The 27360-nt window shown below is 47.2% G+C and overlaps 2 protein-coding genes across 9 annotated transcripts in view; one reads left to right on the top strand and one right to left on the bottom strand.

Annotated features, from left to right (window-relative positions):
• The window catches only part of LOC123593690 (serine/arginine repetitive matrix protein 3-like), a 31919-nt gene extending 29995 nt beyond the window's left edge, over positions 1-1924 (bottom strand). For 6 of the 8 annotated variants that reach the window (XR_006710463.1, XR_006710459.1, XR_006710462.1 and 3 more), the window contains exon 1: positions 873-1025. Coding sequence is in view for 2 of the 8 variants with exons in the window: in XM_045469988.1 (XP_045325944.1) it covers positions 1562-1924 (363 nt within the window). In the remaining 6 variants the exon portion in view is untranslated. Of the gene's footprint in view, positions 1-872 lie in introns of all 8 variants that reach the window. The other 2 variants (XM_045469988.1, XM_045469989.1) reach the window with 1 other exon arrangement.
• Positions 1923-26843, top strand: KLF9 (Kruppel like factor 9). The gene is made up of 2 exons (XM_045469987.1): positions 1923-2427; positions 23327-26843. Exons 1-2 carry the CDS (start codon positions 1923-1925, stop codon positions 23554-23556), a joined length of 735 nt encoding a protein of 244 aa, XP_045325943.1. The 3' UTR covers positions 23557-26843.
• The last annotated feature ends 517 nt before the right edge of the window (positions 26844-27360 follow it).

Below are 27360 nucleotides of genomic sequence, written 5' to 3'. Positions count from 1 at the left end.
TCTGGCTTGTTCCAGTTCTTAAGAATCTGTTTAGCACAGTTAATATTTCACAAAATCGAAGAGCTCAGATGTTGGAAAGCCCAAAGGGCTTGGAATCATTAGATTTATTGTTTCAGTTGAGCTCTGTCACTATCTACCTGATAAGGTAGACAGGTCACTTCTCTGTGTTTCGGTCTCCACATTTGTAAAGTGAGGGAAGAGAGAGAAGCCCCGAAAACCGTTCAGGGGTCTGAGGAAAGAAAATGAGCTAAGAATGATGTTTTTAAAAATTATACAAATGAAGGATTTTTTTGTTTTGTTTTGGTCTCCATTTAATTGAAGGTGGGTTACACTAGCTTCAAAACAAACCAAAATAGCTCACCTAGAATAAATTGCGCTAGGGAAGGAGAGGAATGGTAGGTATCACAAAAGCAAAGTTGGGGGTGTTTCAGTGTAAGAATAGTGAGACGGAAAAAGACTGGTTTAAACGGAACTTTTGTCAGCTCAGCATTTTAAAAATGAATTAGTCATCATTAATGCACTGGATAGAAGGATTATTAAAAAATCTGCCCAAAAGTATGCTGCATCCCAAAACCGAAAAAAAAAGAAAGAAAGAAAAGAAAAAAGAAAAGAAATGATCCTTTCTCATTTGTGTTTCTTCTTGGGCAACTTGTCCTGACATACTTAGATTTAAAAAAATATATTGATTCACATTGCATTTATTCGTCACCCCTGCCTTCCCATACATATCACACTTTTACTACCAGCAGCACAAAATAACAGGGATGTTGTCCACTTCCACTACGGCTCCCGCGTTCACAAGTGTGGAGCGCTAGCTTTCGGAACGCCCTTCTGATTGGCTGGGCCCATGTCAGTGACATCAACCAACTTACTTTTGATTGGAAGGCTGGTTGCTGGGACTGTAGCGTTTGCAGGAAGTCACTTAACTGTTTGCGAGCTGGAAAACCGAGCCTGAAGTTTTCTTTTGTCACGAGGACGCGCGCCAGTGACTAGGGAAGGTGTGAGCCACGGCCCCGGCCCCGCCAGCTGGACCTCGAGCCGGGAGGCCCGGAGAGGCCACCGGGACCGAGAGGCGCTCCCGAGGAGGAGCGGCGGCCCCCTTCCAGCCTCCCGGCTGTTACCCTTTTAAATGTCAGCGTTCGAAGCTGGAGGGGTAGCACGAGGCAGCGGAACGGAACAGTCGGATTGGCCGCACGCCTCAGTTCTAGACGCACCTCTCCACCGAAAGGCCGTTCTGACTGGCAGGGGGAGAAAGTAAACAGAGTTGAATCACCCTCCCCGCTGGCCAATTGGAGGGGGTTTGGATTGTGACGTGATGGGATTCTGCGAAATTGTTACTGAGCAAGAGAATGCCGGAACGGTGCGGACCGGCCAGAGCAGGGGCTCAGAAGGCGTCCGCGGACTGGGGGAAAAGTGTCTCTTAGACCCCGCGCTCGGTCCGGCCCTCGCCGCGCGCGCCCGGGTGGTCGGCTGAATGTCCCGCGGCTTCGGCTCGACGGAGAGGCGGCCGAGGGCGTGTACCTCTCTTGCAGTTTCCTCTCCCAGCGCCTCGGGGGCGTTTTCAAGCGCATAAACTTGCGGCCGCCACGTGTGGCACCTTTCCAAGGGAGCCGGCTCGGAGCGGCCGGCGCGCCCGTCGGGGGGATCGCGCCGGGCGCGGGGCGCGGGCGGCGGCGAGCGAGCGGCGGCAGCGCGGCGGAGCCCGGGGCCGTGGATGCTGCGTGCGGAGGCGCTGCCGGTTACGTAAAGATGAGGGGCTGAGGTCGCCTCGCGCTCCTGCGAGTCGGAAGCGCCCCGCGCCCCCGCCCCCTTGGCCGCCGCGCCGCGCCGCGCTCGTCGTCCGAGGCCAGGGCAGGGCGAGCCGAACCTCCGCAGCCACCGCCAAGTTCGGCCGCGCCGCCGGGGCTGCTGTCGCCCGCACCATGTCCGCGGCCGCCTACATGGACTTCGTGGCTGCCCAGTGTCTGGTTTCCATTTCGAACCGCGCTGCGGTGCCGGAGCATGGGGGCGCTCCGGACGCCGAGCGACTGCGACTACCTGAGCGCGAGGTGACCAAGGAGCACGGTGACCCGGGGGACACCTGGAAGGATTACTGCACGCTGGTCACCATCGCCAAGAGCTTGTTGGACCTGAACAAGTACCGACCCATCCAGACCCCCTCGGTGTGCAGCGACAGTCTGGAGAGTCCGGATGAGGATATGGGATCCGACAGCGACGTGACCACCGAATCTGGGTCGAGTCCTTCTCACAGCCCGGAGGAGAGACAGGATCCTGGCAGCGCGCCCAGCCCGCTCTCCCTCCTCCACCCTGGAGTGGCTGCGAAGGGGAAACACGCCTCCGAAAAGAGGCACAAGTGCCCCTACAGTGGCTGTGGGAAAGTCTATGGAAAATCCTCCCATCTCAAAGCCCATTACAGAGTGCATACAGGTTAGCGGCGTCTCCCTCTCTCTCCCACCCAGCTCTGGGGTTAGTTAACCTTTGGCCGGGCGGCCTTCCTGGGCGTTAAGGACACCACGCTCGGCCTCAAGGGTGCCAACATTTTGGATGAGATGCTGTTTAACTCTTTAAATAATTGAACCGTGTAGAAAGACGGAAAGCTCGCTCTCTCCTTAATTGTCTCCAGCCTTTGGAAGCCATGGAGAGCATTAACCTGGCGGGCAGAGTGAGTGTCGAGGGCCAGCCCCTGTGCGTGGCTTCGCGGGGAGTGTGGTGCCGCCCTTCCCGCCCCGCCCCCCAGGACTCCCGCACCCCGCGACGGTGGGGCCACCCCCACCCGGGCAGACGCTGGCATTGGGGAGGTCAAGTGGCGTATCTCTTATTTGGTTCTGTGGAGGGATTGCAGCGGAATGGCCAAAACCTGGGGAGAAGGGCACACTTTACATGGAGCCTTTTAGGGATGACTAAGGACTCATTTAGCCGTATGCTTGCTACTTTTCAGGGCTTGCCAAGGTGGTTTTAAATTTGGCCAAGAGTCCCCGGGGAGGTTTAAAATAACACCGCTTCAGGCAGCACCGGAGTTTGATCAAGTGATGGGTCGGTGGGTTAACTTCATGATTAGTTGGCCTTTGTAATGAGGTTTCCGAGCTGATTTTTCGTTTCCACATGATTGGTGGCACCCTTCCCCTGAATAGTTAGGGAGGAGGTGTGGCCCTTGTCTGAGGTCAAGGCTCTGTAAAGAACACGCCTGGAGGCCTCGTGCAAGGGTGTCTCCCAGGGACAGCAGAAGGCAAGGGCTGACCCAAGGAATGTGGCCAGAAAGCCATATGCAGTACGGAACGGGGCTTGGAGGCTTAAGGGGGGAACCTCGGGCAGCTGATTTCTGCTGGTGCTGTTTAACACACTCGGAAAAAGTTGGGAAGGGTTGGGCCTTGCTATCTCACCATCTTTAGTAAGGTTCTTTTTACAACTGCTGTTCTGATAAGGAAGCACAGGGCTTCATTCGTTCCGTGGAACTTCTTTTCCTTCTATCCTAGGACACCATATTTAAGAGGCTGTTGGAGTTATTTAGAAAAGTATTGTCATTTTGGGGTGTAATTGTTGGTACTTTTAAGATGAGGCCCTGGGCCTGTGGTTTTAAAATGATCCTTGGTTGGTCTGCTTTGGTTTTGCTTCTTAAAAGAAAGGCCACGTAACTGCATTTCAGATTTTATTTCCTCTGGATGTGTTTCTTGTGGAGGTGGCTGCTGGCAAAGGAGTAAAGCTGAATTTCCTCCATGGTTAATGCAAAATCAGGCTCTGTTTGGGGTTGTCATCCCCAAGTTGCCACAAAACAGCAGTTTCAAGTTTGTATCTGTAAGGTTGTTGAGAGGCAGATGTGTGCCTGAGCTGGGGGATGCGACCTTTAGCGTGACTTCCCCGGGGTCAAGTAGGGGTATATTAACCCGAGGGTGTTACTCACCAACAGCTGTTGGGCGGGCCTGGCCTCGTCAGCCATGTTCCCGGAGTTCAGTTGTTCACAGGGACACTCACTGCCTGCCACCTTGAGCAAAGGCACTTTCTCCTTCAGGGAGCTGCCCAGGCGGGTAGCTGGGGAACCTGCAGTGTTTCTGTGTGAGCTACCCGAGTCTTTGCGACTTAGAAAAAAGAATCCCGGAGTTCTGAACCATTCAGCTGAGTGATCTTGTCAGGCATTTATAGAAATGGCTGCTTATGTGTGCGTGCATGCGTGGTGCTCTTTAATTCTCCATAAGGCACGTCGGCTCAGCTGTTCCAGGAGAACCTTTTACACAGTTAGGAGTGGAAAACCAAGTGAAATGTTAATCCCATTTTAAATGCTACAGTCAGTCCTTTGGAACTAGTGATATGGTGATAGCAGGTGTCTTATTTATGTTTTGGGGGCTCTGTAATACCAGGACACGGTCGAACAAAAACCTCGGCCTCTGTAAATATGGTGGGAAGCATACTCCCACGAAAGAAGGCATGTGGAAAGGATACTCTAACTAAGAGATGTGTAGGTCTTGCGCATTTGGAAGTTTCTGATACAGCTTCGAGTTAGATTGTCTCGGGGAGGGGGGAGAAATGAGGGAAGGACCTTCCTGGTTTGCTTTGGCTGGTATTCAGTCCAGGAGGTGGACAGGAGGTAGCCCTTGGAAAGTCTGCATTCTGTGAAGGTTTTAACAGCTAAAATTCCGGCCACACCCCCCTGCTCAGCGTGGCCCAGTAAGAGTCCTTCCTGCTTGCTGCTTGCTCCCCTCCCAGGGCCACGACTTCCATAGAACCAGGGGCTTGAGAAGTTGAATCATTTAAAGGAAATTGCATATGGTCCAGGGCTGCTACCTCCGTAGGGTCCTAAAGAGGAACTCGATTTGGAGTTGGGTTCTCACTTGTCCGATTGGTTCCCAGGTGTGAGAAACTTCAGCAAGTTACCAAAAAAGTAAGAAAGAGAGAGAAAGAAAGAAAGAAAGAAAGAAAGAAAGAAAGAAAGAAAGAAAGAAAGAAAGATGAAACTTCAGTAGGTTACTGGAATTCAAAATTTTTCAAACTAGAGGCCTGCTGCCGAATTTGCTTTGCAGATCTGTTTGGCTTGGCCAACACAGAGTTAATAAAAATGGAATCAGTTACTAACATCTAAAAATCAGAAGATTCGGCACAAATCCAGAGTTCTGGCTTCTCTGGAAAAATGGATCAATCTGGCAAAACTAGGCCTGAATTCCTACCCAGCAACAACTGGCTTGAACTGATCATTCTTTAGAGGGCAGTGACCTTTATTTTAATCATTTACATCATCTCTGTTGGCATTCGAGTTTACTACCCCTTCTGTGACCCTCAGTTTCTTAATCCACTGGCTAGGGTATTACCTCTGAACCCAGAGGTTCTTGAACAAAGATTAAATAACATAGACAAAGCAGCTAATAGGATTCCATGTACAGAAAGCCCTCAAGAAATTCTGGATCTTATAGTTTGTAACAGAGAGGGCATCCTCAAAAATCAGGAACCCAGAATAAACATAGTTTTAAGTAGTATGTCAGTCAGTTCACATTTCAGTTCCCGTTTTATGATACTCTGCTCAATTTGCTTTTCTTTCAGTCTTTAGGTCTGATATCCTCACGCAGTGTGCCTCCAAAGTGTAAGCAGTACCCCCATGGTTAATCTGGAAAATGCCACAAATACATTCCTTTTGGTTTCAAGACTTTTGGGTCTAAATACACTTTAGAAGGTATTTATGGTCATGTTTCAGCTTAACAATTAGATCCATTAGAGTTCTTGGCCTGAAAATGTATGGAGCATTTTTTTTTTAATGCAACCAATTTTAAGTTTGTCCTGGCACACCCCCCACAGACCCACAGCCACATCACTGCCCTCCCCTACGTGCACAGGCACACACACGAACGTCCCCTTACAGTCCTCACACCAACCCTCCCACCACCTCTGAGCACGCACCCCCAACTGGCTCCACAAATACCCACTGACCCCCCAGACACTCTTGCCACACCCACGTGTCCCCAACCCTTCCGTGAACACTAAAAACAAACAAGTTTATCCTAAGTTTCCTGACTTTTCAGTCACCTTGAACAGTTATGGACGGTGGGATATCTTTGGGGGAAGGAAACAACCACATACAAATTCCAGATCAAAGTCTTTAGAACCAGCTGATGTAGACTCATGCTCGGTTGACATCTCAGTGATAGAAACCTTGGTTCTATTTACTTCACACCAAGCACAATTTTACTTTCTTTTTGGAAAGACTTAAGTCGACTCTCCCCAAATGGTGACAGTGGGTTGACTTGAGGACACTGTTTATGGGATTCTGAAAACCAGAAGGGCCAAAGTTCCAATCATCACACTTCGGTTCTACAGAAAGAGTTTTAAAAACAATACTTTTTTTTTTTTTTTTTTTAATAGAGCATAACGACATTCATGTAGAACAACGAGACACGAGACTTACAAAACTTTTCCCAAGAGTGGTTGCTTCTCTTTCTCCTTATCCCGTTTGAACGTCTTCCCAGGATACTTGAGAATATCTGGCAGAAGGCATCTGAAGAGCCCCACTGTAGAAGGTCTCCTCCAACACTGGAAATAGATTTTCTGGCCTCTTTAGGAATGTCCCTTCCCTGAGCCAGGGTGTTCCTTCCCTGAGACCAAAGTTTTAAAATTGTGCTTATACAGGTGCCCTGGCCTGTTCTGAGCCCCCTTGGAGTCTTCTCTTATAATTACTGAAAAGGTTTAGAGTCAACTGTTTGGTTCAGGAGAGTCTAATGCCATCAGAGGTATGAGAAAGGACCTATTTCCGTGACCCAGGAGACAGGCAGGCGTTCAGGGACAGGGCAAGGTCTCGCTTTGGCCCCAGGCCCCACAGGCCCTAGACTAGGGGCCTTAGCTCAGAAGTGGCCTCTGGGCAGGGCCGGCCCGGCTGTTAATTTGAGCCCCTGTCCAGTCTTTGCCACTCGCTCTTCTCTTCATAAATAGAAGGGAGGCCCTGTGTGTGTTGGTCCTTGAGGGGACATTCTCTCGGTCAAGTTCTTCTTTCCACTGGGCTCCCCCAGTGATGTGGATTGTTGGTATTTCACAACCTGACATGCTGCATCCAAAATACTTTCACAGCTTCGCCAGAGTGGGAGCTTGCAGGTCATTGTTTTTCTACCCGCCCCCCCCCCCCCACCATTTTCTCTCTCCTAAGGAGCTTTAGACATTTTTCCCCCATAACTGTCCTCCCCTCCCGTGACATTTTAGCACCTCAGGTGTACTACAGAGCTGTCCGCGTACCGTGCCCCTTTAGAAGGCCACAAACCACTGTCATAGCTAAGACTTTTTTCACCTGCCAAAGATCCAATTTTTGCCCCCTTGGGGCGATATCCACCCTGCTCCCCAGTGAGACTGTCTAGACACAATCTCATGTATCCTGTGGGGGAAAAAGTGACAGTCCACATTCGATAAGCGGGCAAAAAGCTGCAAATGGCCTCTAGCTGTAGAGGATGATAGATTTCTGAGGATTCCTAGGAGGCAGTAGAGACTTTGCTTCTGGGTTTTGCAGATGAGAGGCTGAAACTTCCTCGATTCCAAGGAAGGATGGCCCGGAAGGCTGCCCACTGCTGAGACCTCACCCTGGGGACTGAGGCCTTTCGGGGGACCCAACAGCTCTTCCTTGCCAGTCCCCGAGCTGGGAAGGACCAGAGGCTCCCCCGTGTCCTCAGGCACCCCCCTCTAGCTGTCCTAACCACAGCAAAGTGGGGTTGCCTTAAAAACCTGCTGCTGCTGGCAGGGTTACTGTTTCATGACAGCACATACACATGGAGTACAATTACAGGGTGAAAACCCCATTCCCCTGTTTTCCTATTTTCCTGTGGGATCTTCCATGAGCAGGGAGGAGAGGGGAGGGGACAAGCGGCTGGGCTGGTCGGGGGAAGACTGCAGAGCAAGCCCAGAGACGTTTGGATGGCCACACCCCATTACCTTCAGATGTAAAGACCTGAGGGAAGTGAATCCTTGGATTCTGAACTTATGGGTCAGATTTAACATTCTTGTCTCAATTGTTGCCGCGTATCCCAGGAACTACTCATTCTGCCAACATCTGTGGGAAATTCCCAGATGCAACTTCCCAGGGACAACCATCTATGACACTGGGAAAGTGGCTGACCGTGGTCTTCCTTAATAAGTCCATGGAGAAGAAAAGTGGGCGGGTGGGTTCCAGTATTCACGTTTCCAAGAGCCCCTGAAGCAAGCTGTGTGCCCTGCTTAGAGTCGGCTCTCTAGCCCCTCTATTTGGACTTCTGAATGCCTTATGATCACTAGCGTCCTTGATTTAAAAAACAACAACAACAAAAACCCACAAAAAACCAGCTTTATCATTTTCGTTAGTCCTGACTTCCAAATTTTCAGGGTTTTGTTTTTTTTTTCCCCCTCCCCTTGCCGGTTCTCCAGCTTGGAGGGAAAGCTAGCAACATTCCAGGCCTCTGCTGCTTCCGTCCTCCCCCACATCCGACCCTCCCACCTTATCCTAGTGTTTCTCCAGCAAGCCCAGCGCCCACTGAACAACGTAAATTAGTGCCTAGTAATTGGTACAAAGGCACTTTCTGTTTCCATGCAACACACGCAAAAAGGAGGGGCAACAGGAAGGGGAAATTAAAAAAAAAAAAAAAACCCACAGATGGTTAAAAGAAAAGAAATGGGATCTTCTGCAGTGGTCTCTGAGCAGTCCTTTCTCTGGCTCCGCCCCACTCTTTGCTGGGAAGTTAGTCACAGGCCCAGGCCTAGCTCAGAGCACTTGACGGCAGCAGTTGTCTGTATCAAAAGAATAGAATTTGGAGGTTGGAAGTGACCTTGAGAGGTCATCACATCCATCGTGTGGCCTGTGTAAGAGGGTATGGCCACCCTCTCAGATACGGGGATTGTTCCATGCCAGCATGTTGGGGCCCTTGAGGGAGTTGGAAGCTCAGCCCACGGTTGTTGGGAGGCTGGCCGGCTGCCTTGACAGGCACGTGACTTTGGGCTCACGGCCGGGTCTCCGGGAACCTCGGTTTCCTCAGCAACACAAGAGGGCGCCATGTACTCTGAAGGGCTGTTTAAGACGAGTGCGGAAGGCCCGAGCGTGGCCCACGTGGAGACCTTCCCTCGCTGTGAATTCTTTGCAGTTCTTTGATTTGATTCTTCCCCGCCCCCCCCCCACCCCCACCCCCACCACGGTCTCCTGAGAATTTCAATCTGCGGTTAACATTTTTTAAATCTTGGTTTAAAGAGCTGCTTTGCATTAGCCAAATTAACCCAGCGAAAGGGCAGAGGTGGAGTCAGCCGGGGGACCTCTGCCCTTTTATTACGGGAGCCGCACAGTGTGAATCAGCTCAAGGCCAAGTGCCAGTGAGATTTCCTACTCCGCCCTTCCCGGAGCCCTCCTGAAACTTTAATACCTTTTTGGTGCATTAAGGCCAAGAGTAAACATTTGTCTTATCCTGGCCTCAAGCAGTCCCCTCAGCAAATAATAGGACTCACATTATTATTCATAGAGAATGTTTTCCCCTCTAAGGGAGCCAGGTGCATCCATTTTTTAGGCGTGGGATCTTACCAGCCGTTCATTTCCATTTGTGCTCAGAACCCAAGTCCACCAGGGTCTACCTACAGGCTTCCCTTTGAGTCTCGGTTCATCGTGAGGTATGTGAACCTCTGGGATCCTGGAAATGAACGTCTGAATCTGAAATCTAAAGATTCTAGAACTGCAAGACCCAGCTAGCTCAAGAGCTATCTATGCCTGGGGCCAGTGGGTCTTTGCTTGTTTTTCTTTTTTTTTAAATATAAAATTGAGAATGATCACAGATTTGAACAGGAGAATGGAATTCATCCCTGATTGAGCCTTTTTAAAAAGTGAGGACATTCTTTACATAGATGAAAATAAAGAGACAGGAGCTTAAGCCATGCAAAATTAATGACAGGGATTTGAAATGCAGGCAGCAGTGTTTTGTTTGAAACAAAGTGTGAACGTTTTTCCAAGGCAAGTCTCTGTTGTTTTGGAAGTGAGTGCCTCCCAGAGTCCCAGGGGCAGGCAATGGCCAAAAAAAAAAAAAAAGCTTTATGGACATTTCAGAACTAGAAAGAACTGTATGGATCATCTTGGTTCAAAGAAAGAGAAAAGAAGGTTTCACCCCCTCCCTTCAGGGGGCCAGCTCTGATGGGATGGAGGTAGTCAGAAGAGTAGGTGGGAGACCAGCCCATCCTAGAGAGTTAGCATGCAGGGCAGCTCCAGGAGGGGGCTCTCCTGCAGTAGGGAGAGCAGAGCATGGGCTTCCGGGCCTTTAGACCTGGGTTTGAGTCCTACCTCTGCCACTCTGGTACAGCGAAAACCCTCTGAACTTCAGTTTTCCCATCTGTAAAATGGGTTTCAGTGATTCTCTACTCATGAAATTGCTCTGCAAGTTAAATCACATGAGGTATTTAAAACATTTCAGACACTGTCTCCACACATCAAGAATTATAATTAAACAATAATTTAGGGGGCACCTGGGTTGCTCAGTCAGTTAAGTGTCTGACCTTTGGTTTCAGCTCTGGCCATAATATTGTGGTTTGTGAGATCTAACCCCGTGGGAGGCTCCGTGCTGACTGCACAGATTCTTTGGGATTCTTTGGCATTCTCTCTCTCTCTTTCTCTCTCTCTCTCTCCCCCTCTCTCAAAATAAACTTAATAAAAATAAAATGTATTGAAAAAGTAAAAAAATAAGTTACAGGTATTGCCCAGAAGCCCTGGATGTTCCTAGAATTTTTGTTTACAATTCCAGATCTGTCCAGCAGCAGGTCATTTATTTGAATAATACTTACTTCTCGAGCGACCGCTCCACCCATAAAGCTGGGCTACATGCAGAAAGCAGGCACTGCCAACGTTGTGAATAACAGCAATAGTAGAAAATTATTAATATTAGTAGTAGTCCTATTAGTAATAATATCAGTAATAGCAGTAACATCCAGCATTTATTATATACCAACTTCTAAGCCAAATAGTTTACATGCATTGTCCTGTATAAACTCACAGAAGTCCTATGAGATAGGAAAGTTCTCTTACTCTCATTTTATAGGAGGAATTAGACTTGGAGTTAGTTACCTTAGCCCCAAGGTTACTCTGGAATTTTCCTAGCATGTTTCTAGCTGCTGGAGTCACGCCCGAATTGTTCACTTGGACCCCTGGGGCTTCCTTCCACTGGTGGGAAGCGACCCTGTGTTTTGCATGGCTCTCCTGAACTTGGCTCCAAAGCTACCAGTGGTTAGCTCTCTACTCTTGTGTTCTGACTCTGGCTCTTGGATGATTTTTGTGAACGTTGGTTAGAAATATCTGTAGAAATCTTGGACTCTGACCAGACCTATCCTATACTTTCCAGTAGTTATTCAGAGCCTTCTCCCTTCCAATGGAAAAAGAACCTGGTCCTGGGTCTGCAGCTGTCTTAGGACTCTTGGTCACAAACAACAGAATCCAATCTTGGTCTGGCTCGATAAAAAATAAAACTCGACGGGTTCAAATTGCCAACACATCTGGGGTAGCCCTAGTTTCTGGTATCTCCGGATTCGACTACTCAGTGTCTGGCTCCCTCCCTGGCTCAGCCCTGCTGTCCTCTGCTTTGGCTTCATCCGTGTGCAGCCTGTCTCTGGACGGCGGTAAGGTGGCCATCAGCAGACTCCCATCCTGCCAGTTCCGCAAGCCCTGTGGAAGGAAAGTTCTCCTTCCCGAATGATTCCAGCAAAAGTCACAGGCCTCAGTCTTCACAGTGGAGTCAGAACCTTGTGTCTGTCCCTGAACTCAATCAAGCTTTGGGGTGTGGGGTTACTCCCCACCCCAAAATCACATAGGCTTAGAGTGGGGAAGGGGTGGTTTCCAAAAGGAAATTCAAGGTGTGCTATTTAGTACCCAAAAGAGGCAATGCATGCCGGACAGGCAAAACCAACAGATACCCACTCTGTCTGCCCACGTAGAACTATAAACAGGATGGTCCAAAGAGCAGAAGTTTGACAAAATGAGGGACAGATTAGTATGACAGCACTTTTTTTCCCTCCTCTTTGAACAGAAAGGACTCTGAGCTATCTCTGGAATTCATCCTAAAAGATAGGCCACCAGTAGCATGTACTAAATGGTCTTTGCAGGAAATAGGTTATTTCAACATGTTATTTCACGTGCTCAGGCTCATACCTGTATGTCCTCTTCTCTGGATATTCTAGAAGCCAGTACCCAAAGCCTCTCGTGGAATAAGGTTAACAGCAGCAGTGTGATAAGCAGAGCCATTTGCTTGGTCTGAATTCCAGCCGTCTGTCTGTTTTAATGCCCAGAGAAATGAGTTGTGCTTACGTGAACGTTTGTCACCCTGTGTGTTAATAGATAAAGGCCCCATCTTTACAAAGATGGGCTGTTTATACGACAGTTCCCGTTGGGATTCAGGAGTCTATTCGGCGTGTGATGCCCAACAAAAACACCATAATAAATTGTAAGAGGCAAAAATTAGCTCTTAAAAATAACTTACAAAAAACACATAAAAATGACTTAAATCCCTATGCTGCCATAATTCTACGGTAGTTTTTGTACCACTGCTGTTTTAACGAAAATAAGCAGAAAGAGCTGGCTTCCTCTCTTTCGTGTCATAAATCTTACCAGTGGCCAGCCACCAGAGGCTTGTCTGGTGTGCATTATCCCTTTGAAGGCAGGGCGGCGGTGGGGAGGAGGGGGTCCCCAGCATACAGAAACGTGGGCTCTCCCCCTCTAACCTGAGTTATTTCTTCCCGAGGAAGTTGTGGGGGGAGCCGGGCAGGGGGACTCCTTGGGGAAGTTCGGATGGCTGAGTCCCGCTAAGCTTCGTGGTCACCAAACACCAGGCAAAATGAATTTTTTTTTTTATTTTGAGAGAGAGAGAGAGAGCATGAGCAGGGGAGGGGCAGAGAGAGAGGGAGAGAGAGAGAATCTCAGGCAGGCTTCATGCTGTCAGCACAGAGCCTAGTGGAGGGCTCGAACCCACAGAACCGTGAGATTATGACCTGAGCCACATTCAAGCATCAGACTCTTAACTGACTGAGCCACCCAGGGGCCCAGGCAATATGAATCAACGGCTCACTCCATTAAAGCTTGAAAAATGATTTGACAGTGGCCCACATGGCCTGCGGTCATCGCAGCCCTCCTGTGGGGCCGGCAGTGTCCTACAGTGGTTGAGCCCAGGGACAAGAGGCTGACAACAGTGCCACAGCATCACTAGGCCCCCTGAGTCGTGGCGATTGCCACAGCCTGGCTGGCAGCTAGACCAGACAGTTTTCTAACAAGACGGCAGTCTCATCTCCTGTATTTTTTGTCGCCGACCCGTGGTATTCTCAGAGATCCGGCCCTCTGGATAGCGGCCACTCCAGACGGGAAGCTGTGGATGCCACATGATTTCACCTAAGTGCCCAAACGGAAAGGTTATCTTTGTGTCTGCTAAGGATGCCGAAAGTCTCAGGGGGCCTTCCAAAGCGCCTGTATGCACTGGGCACGAATTTCCCACTAAAACCTGGGGTGTGCACAGTGTCACTCACTGTCCACAGTCAGAACTGGGTTCTCGAGCCCCACCCTCAACCCCACCCATCTGTGCTGTTGGTTGAGAAATTTCCTCTTGATCCTATTCAGCGTGTCTCCATCACTTCTCTATTGAATGGTGTTCTTCTTTGGGTAAGTGTTTGCAAAATCAGAGTTGTCTCTCCCTCTCCCTTTGCCTTTCTTTCTCCTGGGAGTGATCTAGCATTTGGTCGCTAAGAGGCCCACCTCTTGTTTTGGCATCTTGGCATCAGGAAAGGGCTGTCGATGTTGCACACTGTCCGCTGAGCACCGTCCTTTGACCTTGGTGGTCTCCCCTGGGGTGTCATGCTCTAGCTTGGGTCTTGGTCCTCATGCACTGGCATCCTCTGCTGAAGAGGATCGCTGTACAATGGCTGCAGGTGATAGATCCTTGCATTCTGTGACTGAGGACCCCTGTGGCCTTCTCCCAACGGTGTGGTCGTGGGCCTGATCCCTCAGGTGTCCTGGCCTGTGGGGACCTTCCAGAGGGGCTGGTGCGGGCAGCAGTGGTCGGCCCCCTTGGGACTGCCCACCCCTGTTATTAGCAGAATAGAGAATGCAGGGCACTTCTTAGGGACCTCTGCGTCTGTTCTCCAAACTCAGCCCCTCCAGCCTCTCTGTATAGCTCAGGTCTTGGTAGGAAGCACTGGCCAATCAAGAGACTTTAAATTTAAGGACTTCAGGGTCTGCTTTCCATTTTTCAGACCCTATTTTGAAACTTAAAGCTCAGTAGCACTTATCTGTTTTAAACCGTAAATGCCTGCCCCCACCCCCACCCCTGTCCCTCAAGCCAATCCAGCTGGAAGGAAGAGCCCGGGAATAAGAGAATGAGAGAATCACGTACTAGAAGGCGCTCTCTGCCTTGAGTTAGTGCCTTTGCTCTTGTGTTGCATCCAATCTTGTCTTGTGCTCCAAACCGAAGGAGGAATTTGAAAACCGGTTCTCAGGGCGCCTGAGTGGCTCAGTCATTTGAGCGTCCGACTTCGGCTCGGGTCATGATCTCGAGGTCTGTGAGTTCGAGCCCCACCTCATGCTCTGTGCTGACAGCTCAGAGCCTGGAGCCTGCTTTGGATTCTGTGTCTCCATCTCTCTCTGCCCCTCCCCTGCTCATGCTCTGTCTCTCTCTCTGTCAAAAATAAAAATAAACATTAAAAAAAAAAAAAAAAAAAAAAAAAAAACAAAAAAAAAACGAAAGAAAGAAAAAGAAAACCAGTTCTCATCTCTGGGCAAGTAATCTGCCCTGAGTCAGTGTGATCTGAAACACGGCAGGTTTGAATTCGATGGTTACAAAAGTCACCCAGAATGCAAAGATTCAAGGATCTGTGTTCTCAGGATAGTTTTGCCATTAAACACTTACATCCTGTTCGATGTTTAGTGGGTTCATTTATTAGTTCTCTTTCCCACAAACAACTGGGCAGAAGCAGTGTGATCTGGGATGGCAGGAAGGATGTGGGCATGGGAACCAGCGGATCTGGGCCTGGACCTCGGTGTGTGTGGTTGTGGGGAGGTCACTCCACCTGTGCCGATGCAGAGTTGCTGAGATCGGGACTGTATCACCGAGAGGTCAGGACATACCTTTTGCCTAGAGTCCCGAATCTGTTGTCTGCGTCTCCACGTCTGAGGTCCCAGCGCGTGAGCTGTCTGACAGATCAGTTGAGGCTGGGGACACACACACAATATTCGGACGGGCTGGCTTCCTGGACGCCAACACGTTGCATTGAAGAAGTGCCTTGTGACAGATGTTACAGACACACTTCCCAGTTCCGAACCGAAAGAATGAGGCAAGCTTCCCTCCACAGAAGAACACAGGGGCCAGGAAGTGAAATCTCCCATTCAGACTCTAAAATGACTCTGTGGTAGCAACAAATAAAATATAAAAAGAAACCAGATCACGAGAGGGATTCAAAGAGGGGCCGAGAGCAAATGGCAGTATGATGGGATGGCATTCGGGCAGGATCATGCTTCCAGGCCTGTCAAGTGCTTTTATGTTTTCAGAACGTCTACATATGCATATGTAGGTAGCAATATTTTCCGGAGCAAACAAGAGGCTTTTGGCTTCTTGATTTTTGAGGTCATAATTAATTGGAACGATTTACGCAGGGAAGCATAGAATTGTCTTCTCCCAAAGATGGCCTACGTACCTCCTCTGTCAAGTCCATGGGCACTTCCACCCTTGGTGGTAGCACACAAGAAAAACAATAGAGCAAAGGCTCCCATCTTGTACCCACCAGTCAACTTGACTCTCCCGTGGGGAATGAGGACAGATGATAGTGGACAACCGGATGGGGGTGCGGAAGGCCTGGGATCTGGGCAGGTCTGTGTGGGTATGCGGCCAGCCAGTCTCACCCATGAACCCTGTATTGGACCCCGGGCTCTGTACCTCTGCACACGCTCACTGCCCTGCTTCCCAACAAACTCACCCCTCCGTGGGGCAGCCTTACCATTACTGTCCTATTAACACTGCGTCTGGAGGGGGCTTCTCGTCTGTCCTTGGAGGGCAGTTTTCCTATCGTATATAGAAAAGGGAGGAGAGGAGGGGGTGAAGGAAGAGTGAGAAAAAAACACACGAAGTACGTTCTGAAAGTTTCTCCCTTTCTAACAATTTGAGAAGGAAACAGAATGATCCTTCTTACTTTGGTCTCGGACACGGGAGTGTTAATTTCTCAATAGAAAATAAATACCCGGCCCCCACTTCTCCAGGTAGAATATATTCTTGATCAAAGATCCACCCATTTGTGGAAACATTTAAACTCAAATGCATGCTTCCTTTGTTTTCTGTTGACTTTTTTCTGACTTTGTCTCATAAATTTGTACTTAACTGTTTACAAAAATAATCAGAAAATACGGGAAAATTACAGAAAGAAAATGTTATTCTTTATCCTCCCCTCCCCCCACCCCGCCCCACCTGTAGATAGCTACTGCTCCTATTTTGTATATAGTCTTCCAGGATTTTTTCTCTCCATAGATGTTCCATATACATATACAGCAGATAATACTCTGTCCTTTTCACTTAGTGGTGTATTGCTAACATTTTTCCATTTCATTCTGTAACGATCTAGTATCTTTGTAACAAGTACATATTATTCCACCTTATGGATACACTATAATGTATCAAACCCGTTCTTTATTGTCAGACATTTAAGTTGTTGCCAAGTTTTACTTTTATGAACAATGCTGGTATCCCTGTATACTTCCGTGTTCTTTATTATTACCAAAAATAATTCCTAGATGAATACATTGCCAGATAGCACTAGATCAGTTATAAGTCCCACTCATGCAGTAAAAGGTCGGTTTCCTGATGCCTCCATCAGCAATAGGTCTGTGAACACACTTCTTTACATTTTCACCAGCCTGATGTATATTACATTGGAGTCTTAATTGGCATGTTTTGGTTACTTGTGAGATTGAATATATTGCTATATATTTATTTATTGGCCATTAGTAGTTCTTATTTTATTAATTACTTATTTGCATCTTTGCCCAATTTTATTAAATTGGGTTATTAATTTTGATTTCTCATTGTCCATTTCATATTACAGATTTTAACTTTTTGTCTTATGCTGGAATTTCCTTTACTAGTTCACTGTTCTGGCTCTTAAAATTTTTCACCTATATATATTTTTACTATGCAGAAGTTTGAAATTTTTTATTGTATCTCAAAACTATGCTTCAAATAGGATTTTGCCTTTGGTTTCGTATTTAGACAGTCTTCTCCCCACTTCAGGATGCTAAAAATAGTCGCCTATATTTTCTCTCACCTCTGCGGTTTTATTTTTTACATTTGTGTATAGAGCTCGTTTAGAATTTATTGAAGGGAAAGGTATGAGGCAGGGATCCAGATTTAATGTTTTTAACCAGATGTCTATTCCATTTATTGAATTAAACATTCATTTCTTCACTAATTTGAAAGACCCCCATCCCTGTCGAGCCTTGGGTTTATTTTCAGACTTGACTCTGTTCCACTGATTCGTCTTTTCCTGTGCTGGTCTCGTGCTATCTCAATTATTGCAGCTTTAATCATACATTTTAATCACCGGTATTGCAAGTGCTCACTTATTGTTGTTCTATTGCAAAATTTTCTTGGCGAGTTGAGTGTATTTAGTCTTCCAAATTAACTTTAGAATAATTTTGTCAGGTTCACGAAAAAAGAATTTCTATGGTACGTGTTACATTCATAGATGAATCTGCACAGAATTGCCACATTCACGCCATTGAGTCCTACCGTCGAAGAACATGAGAAATGTTCCAATATTCATTTTCCTTTATATCAGAGTTTTATGATTTTCTTCATGCAGGTACCTGAACTTTTAGCGTAGGCTTATCCTGATTGGCTATGGTTAGCATGTAAGAAAACCATTGTTCTTTTGTATACTTACACCTGTGAATGCATTTTTAATTTATATTAGTTTTTTGGTTATTGTTCTGAGACTTCCCAGATAGAAAGTTGTATCAGCTGTAAATAATTCTGATTCGACCTTCTCCTTCCAGTGATTTACGTCTTATTTTGTTATCTAATTGTGCTCACTCTCTTTTCCTAAACAACATTAAGTAGCTATAATGATGGGGGCAGTGTCCATCCATGCCTTGAGCTTGACTTTAATAGAATGCTACCTTTATTTTACTATTGACCTTGCTAGGTAAAGGTTTCAGATCTATATTTTTTATCCTGTTAAGGAATCATTCTATTTTCCTAAAAGCTTTTTATTAGGGATGAATGTTGAATTTTATCAAACGCCATTTTGCATTTTTCAAGAGATTCTGTGTGTGAGGGTAGGAGCGGATGTATTAGTCCGTTAAAACAGGGAACCATATCAATATGATTTTCTAATATCAAATTATCCTTCTATCTCTGGAATCCTACTTGCTTTTCTCGATCAAAAAACACTACTTTTTCCTGAAGAAGTGGCCCTGATTTTGTATATCCGCGAGAAGCTGTGTTTCTTCACTGGCATTTTTAGAGATCCCTTCTGGTTTTACTAGATGGGGTTACGTTTGTCAGAAGCAATGGGAGGTTCAGAGTTTGTACTTTTAACCTTCCTGCTTTAGCCCATTTTAGGTCCTTCTGTGGCATTGTGGAAGGGAAGGAGAACCAGGTGGGAAAGCAGTGCATTGAGAGCAGGGGTCTCCCGGACCCCAGGCCAGTACCCCAGGCGCAGCCTGGCTGAACTCAGGGGAGCCTGGAGGGGGGTTGAGTATAGCCAGTTAGCAGTCCTCCCACTGTAGTCTTTCTCCCTCTGTATGGAGAACTCCCCACTTGGCTTGTCGACTAATCACCGAGCAGGGTGGAGGCCACGTAGCCAGCAGGCTCTACTCCACTTCTCTGGAACCCATTGGAGGCCCAGGAGCCTTCTGGAGGCCTGACCTGCCTCTGCAAAGGAAGTCTTTTACACACCAGGTGCAGTATTCAGTAGCCGTTCTGATCAAGTTTATTTTATACTCTGAGCGGAGTCTGTCAGCGAGAGGTGTTTAGCGCGTTGCTCAAAGGGGAGGGGAGTGGTGTATAAATAATGAGAACGCAGAGGAACTTGTGCTGTTAACAGCTCTGCTCCAGTAAAGCAAGAGTTTATTGTGTCACTGCCTCTGGCTATGTTTTCCTGTAAAGGCCAGAAATAAAACACTAGTACATGTCTGTTCCTTTTCCCCAACCCCCCTGGAGGATGGTAGCTCGCTCATTAATACTAAAGACAAGTTTAAAGATTCTTTAATTGATAGTTGCTTTGCCATATGATTAGTTCTGTGTGAAGAAGGCTACCTGTTCTTTGTGGGCCTTAGCGCTGAGCTGAAAGAAAGGCCTGATTTGATTTCCTCTTGGCTGCAAGATGATGGGCAGGCCTCTCTTCTCTGCCCACCATCTCTGGTCCCATGCAGCCTTAAATTCTGTTCCTTCTCTACCTACGATTTCTCCATTCCATACTTTCTTAGGTACAAAACATGTATCATTTTCTGGATGATACCTTATTATGTGTCTATTCTTAGCTAACAGGCTGAAATGTATCCCAAAGTAGGTTGTGTGCAAACTCTTCACTGGGTTAAAGAGGTAGATGGTTTCAAAGGGATACAAATTGTAAGTCTCCAAGAAGAATCCAGGCTTCCTGCACACATGCATTGTTGGACTGGCACAATGTTTTATAAAGTGTTGAATGTGAATGCCTTTGAGGGGACAAAGAGCCGTCCAGTCGGCCATGGATTCCACTACAATCCATGATCTAATACACCTGGCATTTCACCCATTTTTATTTTTTTTATTTTTTAAAAATGTTTATTTATTCTTGAGAGAGACAGAGTATGAGCAGAGGAGGGGTAGAGAGAGAGGGAGATACAGAATCCAAAGCAGGCTCCAGGCTCTGAGCTGTCAGCACAGAGCCCGACGCAGAACTCAAACTCATGAACCATGAGATCATGCCCTGAGCTGAAGTCAGATGCTTAACTGACTGAGCCACCCAGGCGCGCCACACCCATTTTTATTATGTGTCTGACTCCTGAAGATGTTAGGATTTGCAAACTCCGGTGCACACCAGCTACAAGTTCGGATTTTCAGACTGAGATCATGTGTCCGCCCACTGTCTACGAGTGACCAGATAGCAAATATTTTAGACTTCATGGGCCCTACAGTGTCGGTTGCAACCATGTGAGACTGCTGTTATAGTGAAAAAGCAGCCGGAGATAATAATACAGAAACAAATGAGCATGGTTCTGGCCCAATAAACTTTGTATATGGACGCGAAAATTTGAATCCCATCAAAGTTTCTCCTATCCCAGAATATTATTATTCTTTTGATTTTTCCTCCCAACTATTTGGTAAAAACCAAATAGAAGAATGGTGTTTATACCATTTTTAGCTCATGGAATTTTACAAAAATAGATGGCAGGTCAGATTTGGCCTGTGGGCTGTAGTTTGCTAAACCCCTGATTTAGATCACTGACCAAAAATCTCCTAACGTTTTTCCAAGGGCTCCAAGAAGAATCAAAATGATCCTGGAGCCTTTACACTAGGAAGTCACTGACAAGTAGATCTTTTTTTAAATGCTTAGAAACTGTAAGGTTGAATCATACAAGTAATATGAGTCTAACAAATGCTACTGTTGGCTCTGATTTGCTCTGGGCTCACTAGGTGGTCCTCTCTTCTCTGCAACAGGGATAAAGATGCTAGGTCAATGGCAGCATCTGGGTTAGAAGGAAGAGAGCAGTCACGTGGTGACAACCATGGAGGGCAGTGAAGACAGGGTAGGCATAAGCTAGACCAAAGGTGAATTCAATGGGAAGGGACTCTGATTACACTTGAAACATACGTGAATTGTGAATTGTAAGCATAAATGCTTGTAAGTTCTGTACTTACAGCTGATTCAGGCTTCATGACAATTTTCCGTTGAGTATCACTTCCACAAAGCCATCTTCCTAAAACAGAAGGAGTGCCTTCTTTCTTTTCCAATCCAGCCCACAGCAGAGAGGTCTTCTGATCCATTTTTCCCCACAGTGGACACAGATCCTTTCCAATAAATTAACCTCCTCTCCTGACTCACTTGAAACAAACATGTGCCAGTGAGTAAGCTAACCCACATTACCACTCCTCCGAGAAAATCCCTCCAATGAGTTTTTGTCCTAACAAGCACTGAGAAAACACTGAGCTTTTCCTTTCGGTCGCTTCCCTCACCACCAAATCATAAAGCAGTGGAGAGAACGGCTCCGGGACGGAGAGATAAGAGAGGGTTGTTCACTTCGGTCTCGGTTGGTTTGCTTTTATAGTTATAAAATTCATTGCTGTGTGAATTCTGACCCTTTGTTGTATATGTTAACAGAACATATTTAAGAGAACATCTCTCCCATAGACCCCTCACAGGATTAAGAGGACTTGGTGGCCGTCTCGTTCTGGAACAGGCAGAAGTTGTCTCCCCCCCAGCAATCCGGGAGCTTCTGAGCAGGCTTTGGTCATGTGAGCGATCTGGAGGATGAACAGACTCAGCTCTGCACACACACATGCACACACATACGTAGCATGTGCGTGGGCAGTTACTCAATGCACAGCAGTATAAACAGCACACGACCACACATGATGTTGTCCTTGTCCTAGGAGGCTCAACCTTGCTGGGCTGTGGCAAACTGCATTCCACCTTTTGTTCCAAAGTTCTGAACCGGGTTAGGGTGCCGTTGGGTCCAGCAGAAGACGCAAAAGTATAGTTTTCGATTCCACGTCGTTGAGTGTTTCAGAGGGTTTGGGTTTGAAGCGAGGTTTCTTTTTGTTTTGTTTTGGGGGGTTGGGGGCCCTTCCTGGAGACTTCGAGCATCCTCGTGCCTCATTAACCCCAGCACCCGTGTCCACCTTGGTTCGGCATTCGCTGGTTTGCTCTTGCCTTGTGCTGCTGTGGCTTTTCAGCCCCCGGCTCCGTGGGGATTTACACACAGACCCACATATAACGAATCTATTTACACAGATTCGTTGTGCCCATGCCGGGCTTCCCATAAGAACAAGGAGGTCGTACGGGGTGTGAGGACCATTGTTCTGCGGAGAGACTAGCAAATAAAACCTTAACCATGTGGAAATTGTCACGAAGCTGACAAAGGTTTGGTTTTGTCCTTATTATCAGTATGTCTACATCTCTGGCACCGGGTAGGAGAAGCTGGCCTGGGGGGAGGGGACGGATGAATAATATTTGGATGACTCAGATGCACCACTCTGGACAGCTCTCAGCCAGGAAGGTGGGGACGGGAGTGAGAAAACATGTACTCTTCTGGAGAGTTCTGTGGAGGGCAGGAGCCTGTAGCCCTGGGTCTGTGAAGCATCCACTTTGGGCTCTGCTAGAAGGAGGTGAGAAGCAGGCAGGCAGGCAGGCGGTCACAAGAGGAGCACACAACACTCTCGTCTTAAACAGCTCATTCCGCCTTTGTGCTTGCGCAGGACCCGGGCAAACGTGGGCACAGGCCCTCTCCTGCCATTCCGGGGCCAGGAGGTGGCCTGCTCACGTCTGGAGGGTGAGGCTTAGCTGCATTTTCAGTGCCACGTGCAGACAATATGCTGAATCTGAGGAAAGTGACCACAAGGGGGGTGGGAGGGGCGCCCCGGAAACACCTGGCAGGTGTTAAACGCCTGTTTCCCCATCTGTGAAATGGGCCACCTCCGCGGGGAGTCCTGTGAGCATTCAGTGAGTTAACTCACGCGGAGCCCTTCCCTCTTAACAGTTTAGAATGAGGTTCATTGTTCTATGGAAGAAACTGGGATTGTTGAGTCTGAACAAGAGATCAGAGAAAGACACGATAGCTGTCTTCGGACACCCAAAGGAGGGAACACACAGCTGTTTTGTGTTAAGGCAATAGGAGTTAAAGCGAGGCCTTTTGCACGGAAGCAGATTTCATGTCCCTGAAAGTGTTCCTGGCCGAGGTGCTCAGGAGCAAGCCAGCTTTCCTGTCGGAGGCGGGGAGGGGGCTGTCACCAGGCTTGGGGACATAGACGCTGGGCGGCCAGGGCAGTCAGCAGCTGGAGGGGGGTCGCAGCTCCGGCTGGGGGGCTGCTTGGACGTGCGGCCTGAGGTCCACAGTGCCGGGAAATCAGCCAAGGGCTGAGGGTTTTGATTCTGGGAGAGAACCTGAGCAACCCAATAAGAATGTCCAAGGCTCTCAGGGATCCCTGCGGCATAAAATAGCAAGTTCACGTGCTCGGAGAAGACGCTTCTCTGAACCGGCTGCTCGGTGCCCCCCGGGGCGGGCGGCTTAATGCCGGTCCCAAGGCAGTCACTGTCTGAGGTCCCGGGGGTCCCCCCTGCCCGTCCCGGGGGTGGGGGGTGGGGCGGCTGGGAGAGCGCACTCCTGGGATGTGCTGTGTCACCGCGCCCTGTCTTGCCTCCCTTCTCGCAGGTGAGCGGCCCTTCCCCTGCACGTGGCCAGACTGCCTTAAAAAGTTCTCGCGCTCGGACGAGCTGACGCGCCACTACCGGACGCACACGGGCGAGAAGCAGTTCCGCTGTCCCCTGTGCGAGAAGCGCTTCATGAGGAGCGACCACCTCACCAAGCACGCCCGGCGCCACACCGAGTTCCACCCCAGTATGATCAAGCGCTCCAAAAAGGCGCTGGCCAACCCCTTGTGAGGGCCGGGCGCGCCCGCCGGACAGGACTGTCACCTCCCCTGCCCCCAGCACCCTCCCAACCCCGCCACCACCCCCCCTTCCACCCCGGGAGGGGCGCGCCCGCCCGCCGCCCCCACCCCCCAGTCACCGCCCCGCGGTCACACCCTCCGCCCCCTGTCCCCCGCCTGGTTTTCTAAAAAGCACAGCGTAGCCTGAGATCAAAGTCCACACTTGGTCCCCAAGCAGAGGCACTCTGACCGTCTCTGACTATTGGAGGGAAGGCAAATGCTTTTTTTTTTTCTTTCTCTCTCTCTCTCTCTCTCTCTCTCCTTTATTTTTTGGGGGGGGTGGGGTGGGGGGCGGAGGGGGGCGGGGGGGAGGGGGGGATAAGGCCAGGAGCGGGGTAGACTTTTAAAGATTCAACACTGGTGTACATATGTCGGACTGGGTGAGCTGACCTGTGGCATCACACAGTGATCCTGGGCCCTTCCTGCTTGCTGTCTCTCAGAGTTGTTTTCTTACCCTCTTCGATGTAATGACGAGTGTGCTTCGGTTTCTTTAGCAAAACCACTCTCTTGAATCACGTTAACCTTTGAGACAAAGAACAACCAGCCGCCCACCCACCCACCCACCCACCACGCCATAGCACAGCTGTCTTTACGCAAGCAAGAGCGCACCTTTTCCAGCATGATCTGTCATCTAAAGACTCGAAAACAAAACAAAACAAAAAAAAGTTACTTATAGTCAATGGGTAAGCAGTCTGAATTTATACTAATCAAGACAAACCTTCAAAAGGTTACACTAAGTACAGAACTTTGAAACCTTGCTTTGTATGACTCGTACTTTTTGAACATAAGCTGCACTTTTATTTTCTTAATGCAGAGGATGAAGAAGTTCAGTACATGCTTTAAGGATAGAAGCAGACATTCTGTTTGGAACCACGTTATAATCTGCTTTTTTTTTATTTTTTATTATTATTTTTTTTTTACAGTATACACATTTCCCTATGAAATCATGGCAGAGATGTGAGGGCAGAATATATACAACAGATGCTGAAGGAGAAGGAGGGTAGTATTTTTGTTTTTTTAATTTCAAAAAGAACAAACAGAATTTTAACTCTATTAACTTTTCCAAATTTTCCGATCCTTTTAGTTAACGTCATCTTATTGTTCTAATGCCACGAAGGGAGAGGGTTTTGACTCTGTTGGGTTTTATTTGAATGGGTGCATGACCTTAAGTTGCTCTGGAAACACCTATTTTGTGGAGAAAAGATTTGTTGGTCTCCTTCCCATGTTCCCACAAACTCCCATTAACAGGTGCAAGAGTTGTGTGAAAGGAAAAGGGAGCTGACCTGTGAAAAGAAAAGCACATCCCTGTGAGGAGTGAGTCCCGAGGGAAAATACCCTGACGATTTCCAAGGTGACTTCAAAACTGTCCCTTTTGGAGAACGAAAGGCACACTTCCATACGTACGAAGGAAAACACATCACTGTATCTTTTCCATCAGAAGCCTCACCACTATATATGTCTTGTAACCAAGTGTCTACAATGGCCTAAACCACTGCATCCGTAATCCGCCATTTACCTGCAAACTTAATTTTGGCCGTCACGTGGCCAGAAAAATGAACTGTTTTCATAGCTAAGAAGAAACCTCAAGTAGGGGAGTCAGCTGTGATCGTGGGAGAAATGTTTACATTTTCTTTTGTCAGAAATCGTGCTTTTCTGGCAATTTTATCTGATATTTCAAACAGGGAGCTCCGGTGCACTCTCGTGGATACGTGTGCTATGAGATGTGTCACGCAAACGCAGGGTGCCTCCCTGCCCGCGAACTTGTTGCTTCACCTGACAGTTTAGAACCAGTGTGGGTTCCTACAGCCGGCGTGGGTCACGGCTGACTCCGACGTCCAATCCAATAGCCATCACTAGCATGGTGTGTTTTATTTTTGTTTGTTTCACCAATGTAGTCGTATTAGTAGTTCTGTAAAGAGAACTGCTTTTAACATTAGGGACTGGGAACGGTCCATTGAGATAAAAAGGAAAGTGTTTTCTCACGGGAAAACATGTCAGGAAAAATAAAGAACACTTTCTACCTCTGTTTCAGATTTTTGAAACGCTTATTTTAAACCAAATTTTAATTTCTGTGTCCAAAATGAGTTTTAAGGACATCTGTTCTCCCATATGAAATAGGTTAGGCTGTCTCTTTCTTAACTGAGCTCATGGAATGTTTCTGCCTGTGACCCTCTACAGGCTGCCTTTTAGTGAGTGAGGAGTTTGGGGTTGCCTAGCAACCCGCTAACTTGGACAAACTCATCTTCCCCCTCGCAGAAAGAAATGAAGGAAAACCAAGCAAAGTCAGTGAAAGACAATCTTTGTAGTTTCAGGAGTAAATCTATATGTGGCTTTCGTCCAGCACTTACTTAGGCGGATATAAATGCAGCAACTTGTTTAAAAAAAAAAAAAAATGCACAATTTACTTCCCAAAAAAAGTTGTTACTTGCCTTTTCAAGTTGTTGAAGAACACACATTTGATATTCTCTTACATGTTATAGTAACGTAACGTATAAACTCAAGGCTTTTTATTCTTCGTGATAAATCCTGTTTTAACGTGCCACAAAACAGGAACCAGCATTCTAATTAGATTTACTATATCAAGATATGGTTCAAATAGGACTACTACAGTTCATTGAACACTCAAACTATGAAGGAATTACTTTTTATATTAAAAAGACCATGGATTTAACGTATAAAAATCCAAATGCAGGATAGTAATTTTTGTTTACTTTTTTAACCAAACTGAATTTTTCGAAAGACTGTTGCAGGTGTTTAAAAAGAAAGAAACGTCGTTTTATCTAATACTGTAAGTAATTGTCATATTTTGGAAAATTTAATAGTTTTAGAGTTACGATAACTCCTCTCCTTGGTTAGAAAAGAAGAAAGCCCTTCACCACTGTGGAATGATGCCCCAGCTTTAAGGTCTAACTCTACATCATGCTTCTTTTGAGAATTACATTTGGTAGTCATATTACAGGAATTGATTAGTTGTCAGTTTGCAGGTAGATTTCGCACAGCGCCCATCACTCTGGATAGATTGAGATGTTCTTTCACAACAGATGAATGATCTGTAACACTGTAAGATACTGATCTTTACAACTGTTTAATCAGTTTTATTTTTGTACAGTATTAGTGACCTAAGTTATTTTGCTGTCCCGTTTTTGTAAATCAAATGAAATTATAAAAGAGGATTCTGACAGTTGGTATTTTGTACATATGTATATATGTTGTCCAAATAAAAGTAATAAATGACAAAGACTGAATTGTCCCGGCCAGTACCTATTGTAAAAGGGGCATATCTTGTTCTAATACAGGTTACCCCTTTAACGTGCACTCACAGGATTTTTATGGTAAGTGCAAAGATGATTTTACTCTATGTCTTTCAACTTGCGTGATATTTATATAGACCTGGGTATATTTACTATTCACGGACCTCTGAGGAAGTACACAGAACGTAGGCTGCTTGAACTCGCTGTATTATACTGGAGGGAGAATGTTTATGTTTTTAGGTAAATCACTTAAAGAGGCTTATAAAAGCTCACAGCCATGCTGGGGTGGGCTAGGAACTGGTCAGAGAATGTTAGTGACTCAGATTCTGCTCCTGAGAGGTAATATTGATGAGAACACACAAGACGGGGTCTCAAAGGCGGGACAGTAGAACCATTAAGGCAAACGAAGATGAACACCAAAGTGTGTGTGTGTGTGTGTGTGTGTGAGAGAGAGAGAGAGAGAGAGTTATTTATAAACATATACTAGCTCACTATAATTTATTAAG

This window comes from Leopardus geoffroyi, chromosome D4 (genome assembly GCF_018350155.1).
Source record: "Leopardus geoffroyi isolate Oge1 chromosome D4, O.geoffroyi_Oge1_pat1.0, whole genome shotgun sequence".
NCBI lineage: Eukaryota > Metazoa > Chordata > Mammalia > Carnivora > Felidae > Leopardus > Leopardus geoffroyi.
Note: the sequence above shows the minus strand (reverse complement) of the source record. Positions and strands in the feature narration are given on the sequence as shown.

What these genes read in the sequence shown, in the direction of transcription:
- KLF9 (XM_045469987.1), top strand. Translation starts at nt 1,923, where the DNA reads ATGTCCGCGGCCGCCTACATGGACTTCGTGGCTGCCCAGTGTCTGGTT. An exon ending in CCATTACAGAGTGCATACAG is followed by an intron (nt 2,428 to 23,326) that starts GTTAGCGGCGTC and finishes CCCTTCTCGCAG; the next exon opens with GTGAGCGGCCCTTCCCCTGC.